Below are 5,978 nucleotides of genomic sequence, written 5' to 3' on the forward strand. Positions count from 1 at the left end.
ATTTGTAATTTGTGGTATTTGAACGTTTTCAACTTAACATGTCGTGTTTAAAAGTGGTCCGTAAAGTGCTTCATGCATATTACGCTGGTAACTAAATTTTATGGCTTCTCCTGCCGGCAGAACTCTACCCACTTTCTGGCCAAGGCGTCGTCGCGGGGAAACAAAAAAAAACTGCATTTGGGGGCTTTACCCCTACATCTGCTGCAATTCAACACACGACCTGACATTTTTTTTAAGTTTTTATTACAAATAAAACGTTTTTTACTTCAGAACGCACGAATTACTTCGATTTTTCACTTGAAAGTACGCAATACGTTTGCACTTGTTTCTAAACAAAAAGTTTGTTTACGTATTGCCATAAATGTCAAAGTCGGCAAAACCAATGTAGCGGTTTCGGGAATGCGCCACCTTCAGTTCATTTCACCATGCAATTTTGGAATGTCAACTACAAATCTTGGAGTCGTATTTCAAACAAGTGGCCATATTCAGACACTCATCGAAAAGATTTGCGCTACAGACAATGGTCGTGGAGACTTAGAAGAGGTCTTCATTCAACCAAATCTAAATTAGTGGGGTTTTTGCAGAAAGCACGTCGATCAAGTATGCCGGATGTAAGCTACTTCCAAAATACAACCAATCAGCAGCTCACAAGTCATCGCTTGCCCAAACTCCGTTTGCCGAAATTCGACGGCAAGTACACAGAATATTCACGTTTTATGCACACCTTTGAATCGCTTGTGCATGACGACGCTTCGTTGACCACAATTGATAAATTTAATTACTTGATGGACTGTTTGTCGGGACCTGCGCGAGCTGTGGCCGAACCATTTGAGGTTACGGAAAGTAATTATCCACGTGCACTTCAGCGATTAAAGGAACGCTTCGATAACAAAACGCTTATTTTCATACTAATCGATAATGTCGCTTCAATTAAGGGAGCCTTACTCTCATTAGGATCTGAGAAAAATATCATGGAAGCGCTATTAATTAACATAATTCTCACTAAACTAGATGCTGATTCGAAGCGGGCGTACGATGAAAAACAAGATTTCAAGGAGCTTCCATCATTTGAGAGTTGCTATACTCTTCTAAGTCATCGCTGCCAGTTGCTCGAAAGCTGGACTAAACAATCGAATATTGCTGAAGCTAACCATCAAACACGAAACAAGGAAAGGAAAGGGAACCATTAGAGTATTATGAATTAAATACGATCACCTACGGTACCGCATCTGCGCCTTTCTTGGCAATTCGAAGTTTGGTTTTCATTGCTGAGCATTATCGCGATAGCTTCCCGATCGGAGCTGAGATGTTGGAATCGGATTTCTACGTAGATGATTTACTCACGGGGGCTGATAGTGTAGACGACCTGCGTAAGCGAAAACTTGAACTCATCCAGATATTAGAAAAAGCAAAACTTCAACTTTCAAAATGGAACAGCAACTGCACCGATATATTTGAGTGCTCCAATGATGTGAACATTCAATTGATGGAAACCAATTACTGACACGTTTTGCTTCCAATATGATGATAAGCCTCCAGAACATATAACCAAACGATCAATTCTATCTACAACCGCGAAAATATTCGACTTACTTGGATTGTTAAGCCCCGTTGTCATACGATGCAAAATGCTACTGCAGTCTGTATGGATACACGGATTAGGATGGGATGATGAGCTACCAAAACCACTACAAGACACCTGGACAGACATTCGAAAAGACTTGGCGAATATCAATTCAATCACTACTCCAAGGTATGTACTAACATCATTAGCACACAAAGCAGAGGTACATGGGTTTGCGGATGCATCCGAGCGTGCGTATGGATGCTGCATTTATATCCGCAACATTGGTAATGAAGCACATGAGTCGCGCTTACTTGTCGCAAAGTCAAAGGTTGCACCAGTGAAAGCCCAATCACTGCCAAGACTGGAACTGTGCGCGGCACTGCTGTTAGTTCAAACTTGGAAAAAATTTAGAGTCAAGTTGGAACCTTATATTAGCAAGACGTATTTTTGGACCGATTCTACGACCGTTAGATAAAGATGCATTCCACAACCTTAAACTCTTTCGTAGCGAATAGGGTATCTGAAATTCAGTCAGTTTCTGACCTAGTCATCTGGCGTCATGTACCATCGAAATGCAATCCAGCGGACATCATATCCCGCGGTTGCAGTGCTTCCGAGCTACCAAGCACATTTTGGTTCAGTGGACCACAGTTTTTAGCAGATGATATCAGTACGTGGCCTCAGCTTAGCATCGACGTGACTTTGCCGATCGAAGGACAACGAAAACGTATGCCAGCACTTTGTTGCTAAATTAGCATTCAATCTAAAATTGTTTTGGATATTGTAAACCGAAATTCTTCGTTTACACGAATCCTTCATATTATTTCATATATTCATCGTGTACTCAACAACATTCCAACCAATAGGCATTTGTCAACGACGCTTTATATTTTGTAGTTGCAGCCATACAACATGAATGTTTCTCCTCGGAAATTGTTGCTCTTCAAAAAGACAAACCCCTGAATCCATCGCTGCAAAAACTGTCGCCGTTCTTGGGTGAGTTGCAAATCTACAACAAACTCAAAGTGGTAGTCAGATAGGGCGGCCGACTATTGCGTGCTCCAATTCCGGTGGAAGCGAAATTCCCCCTCATGTTACCTAAGGATCATCGCTTTACATGGCTGTATATCCAACATCTGCACTACTCACACCTTCACGCAGGCCCAAAGGTCTTATTGGGGTTACTACGACAACGCATTTGGATCGTGAATGCTCGTGAAGTTGTGCGCAAAGTAGTGCGCAAATGCATACATTGTTTTAAATACCGGCCTAAGTTGTTGCAACAAATTATGGGAAACCTGCCTGCCGACCGCTTGAAGGCACAACTACCGTTCTTGATCTGCGGAGTTGGCTTTTGTGGCCCATTCGCCATCTCCTATCGTATCAGAAGCAAGGTACCGTATAAAACTTACGTTGCAATTTTCATATGTTTTTCTTCTAAAGCAGTGCACATGGAGTTAGTTTCTGACCTTTGCAGTGAAGCCTTCATTGGCTGCCTTAAGCGGTTTTTCAGCCGGCGAGGTATACCAAAGACTATCTATTGCGACAATGCTACCAATTTTGTAGGAGCAGGTAGGTTTTAAGCGAATGTAAAAGGAAGCTGATTATAGAGTACTCGTCAATCAAGGGCATCGATTTCCAGTTCATTCCACCTCGATCTCCTCACTTCGGCGGCCTATGGGAGGCGGCAGTAAAATCTGCCAAGCAGTTGTTCGTGAAGCATTTGTCGCAGGCTCGCTTAACATATGAAGAGCTCTTAACTGTTGTCACCGAGGCAAAAGGAATTCTCAACTCACGTCCATTGGCAGTCATGTCCGATGACCCAAACCTTACGCCATCTCACCTTCTCATTGGAACTTCAATGCAGTCAATACCTGAAGTCGCACCTGACGTCAATAAATTGTCTCACTTGTCAAGATGGCAGCGTATAACGAGTCTGAAACAACAATTTTGGCAACAGTGGCAGCGTGATTACATTCACGAATTACAGCAACGTTCCAAATGGTCGACGCCGCATAGCAATATTCACCTTGGACAACTCGTCATCGTACATGAAGATAATATGCCACCGCATAAGTGGTTATTAGCTCGTGTGGTCAACATTGTACCTGGCGCTGACGGAAAGGTACGCGTAGCGGATGTGAAAATATCTAGGGGAATCCTGCGTCGAGCAATACATAAATTGGCTTCCTTACCATCCAATAATTGAAAGTTCCTTCCAATGGGGGCAGAATGTTGAATCATAATATAGTTTATAACTTGCACTTGTTTTAGTATTTGTAATCTGGCAGCTTTGTTTTTATTCTCTGTAATTTCACCTCATCCTATGTATGCATATGTACTTATTGCTACTGAAATAAATTTACTCACTCGCGATCCAACTCTGGCAAGAGACAGAACTCGAATCTGACAACATTTTTACTTCAATTAAACAGATACTTCCTCCTCTCCTTCTCCTGGCGAGAGGCGTGGAAAACATCGTGTTCAATCCCATCACTGTGGACCTTGATCTTCCGCAGAACCGCCCATTTTTGACNAATCCCATCACTGTGGACCTGGATCTTCCGCAGAACCGCCCACTTTTGACTCCAGCTATGAACAAAGAACTCATAAGCTTTAACACACCGATTCCTCGGCGGACTGAATCTCCCCAACCACGTCCTTCTTCTACTGGAGTCTCACTAAATTCCTGTTCAACACCTTCATCTCAACCCTCCNATCTTCCGCAGAACCGCCCACTTTTGACTCCAGCTATGAACAAAGAACTCATAAGCTTTAACACACCGATTCCTCGGCGGACTGAATCTCCCCAACCACGTCCTTCTTCTACTGGAGCCTCACTAAATTCCTGTTCAACAGCTTCATCTCAACCCTCCACCACATCTGAAGCCATCTCCGATTGCGTCAACACCGTTCCAATGCAAGTAGTCGTTGCTCCTTCCAAAAACTCCACAACTACATCTCAACCCCCTGCCACATCCGGAGCCATCGTTGCTCCTTCCAAAAATTTGACAGCTGTACCGCAACCCCCTACCACATCTGAAACCCGAGGGATTTAACCGTTGTCCCTTACAAAAAATCGGTCTTTGTATCTAGGTGTTCAAAAGATACCTCTGTCGATGATGTGAAGGGGTACTTAACTTCCAGGCTGATAGCAAATGAGTTGCATGTACGCAAGTTCAGATTCTCGTATGAAAGAAGCATTTCTTCTTTTAAAATAGACATATCCGAAGACTGCTTTGATAGAGTAATGAGCCCATCTTTTTGGCCAAGCGGTGCCTTCATTCGCGAATTTGAATTTAGATCTAGACCGCAAGGGCAAAATTTGGCTCAACTTCCGCTTTCCACCTCGGCATCAAAAAACTAATAAGTAACCTCACCATTAGCATTTACTACCAAAATGTGAGAGGTTTGAACACAAAGCTATCAAGGTTACACTTTCAGTCCCACGATTTTGACTTCAAAATACTGGTGTTTATTGAAACCTGGCTCAAGCCGAATGTGTTCAACTCCCAAATTTTGTGTCCTAAGAATGAAGTGTTTCGAAACGACCGTTTAAATAAAAAAGGTGGAGGCGTCTTAATCGCTGTCCAGACTGACCTTTCTTCTGAAGAAATTGAGTTCACTGACACCGATGAAGTTGAATTCCTCTGCGTTCGAATAAGATATCATTCTAATAGCGTTTATCTTGTTGCTGCTTATATACCACCTAAATCGAGACTTTCTGTTTATTTAAAACACTCCTCCTTACTGCTCTCTCTACATGCCATGGTGAAGCCCTCCGATACTGTTATTGTCCTGGGTGACTTCAATCTTGCGGGTGTTTCTTGGGATCTAATAGATGGTATTCTAGTACCAAATTCCTCTCGTGATCTCTTCAATCAATTTTTGAACGATCTTTCAGACCTTAGTCTTTACCAGATCAACTCTATTAGTAAGTTTCCAACGTCACAATAGCCCCTAGTTATTCTTTGATTACACCTGTTGACTCTCACCACCCACCACTAGAATCGTCCTTGATAAATTCATGCAACTCATGTTGCTTTACCAGTAAAAAATCAAGAGCGGAGCGTTACTCATTTAAAACAGCAGATTATAATAAACTTAGGTTAGAGATATCGAAGATAACTTGGCCCCAGTATGATGGGAATGCTGAAGATAGTGCCTTACATTTTAGCAATTCCTTACGCCACATTTTCAGTAAAATCATTCCTCTTGTTAAGGAAGCTAACGTAACGTCTAACGCTCAGTGGTTTACTGGCGAATTGAAACGCTTAAAAAATCAAAAATCCAAAGCATTTAAGCTTTTTAAAAAATCTGGCTTGTCTTCTCACTACTCCGCGTACTCCATTATTAGGCATAAATACAATGTATTGAACAAAACGTGTTACAATAATTATATTAACAGGGT

The 5,978-nt window shown here is 42.2% G+C and overlaps 1 protein-coding gene across 4 annotated transcripts; it reads left to right on the forward strand.

Moving 5' to 3' along the window:
* The first annotated feature begins 363 nt into the window (after nt 1-363).
* On the forward strand, nt 364-4,097 carry LOC108360780 (uncharacterized). 4 transcript variants are annotated; one of them, XM_017613210.1, is made up of 2 exons: nt 364-3,139; nt 3,195-4,097. In XM_017613210.1, the coding sequence occupies exon 1, from the start codon at nt 426-428 to the stop codon at nt 1,188-1,190; it is 765 nt and encodes a 254-aa protein (XP_017468699.1). In that variant the 5' UTR covers nt 364-425; the 3' UTR covers nt 1,191-3,139; nt 3,195-4,097. The 4 variants fall into 4 exon arrangements, with proteins under 4 accessions (XP_017468699.1, XP_017468701.1, XP_017468697.1 ...); XM_017613212.1 differs by having other exon boundaries at nt 3,210-4,097; XM_017613208.1 differs by having other exon boundaries at nt 364-2,961; nt 3,014-4,097.
* The last annotated feature ends 1,881 nt before the right edge of the window (nt 4,098-5,978 follow it).

The sequence above is a fragment of the Rhagoletis zephyria genome, unplaced genomic scaffold (assembly GCF_001687245.7).
Source record: "Rhagoletis zephyria isolate East Lansing unplaced genomic scaffold, Rhagoletis_zephyria_1.1 Rzeph_scaffold_00627, whole genome shotgun sequence".
NCBI lineage: Eukaryota > Metazoa > Arthropoda > Insecta > Diptera > Tephritidae > Rhagoletis > Rhagoletis zephyria.

Coding starts and splice junctions, on each gene's coding strand:
- LOC108360780 (XM_017613210.1), top strand. CDS start 426: ATGCAATTTTGGAATGTCAACTACAAATCTTGGAGTCGTATTTCAAAC.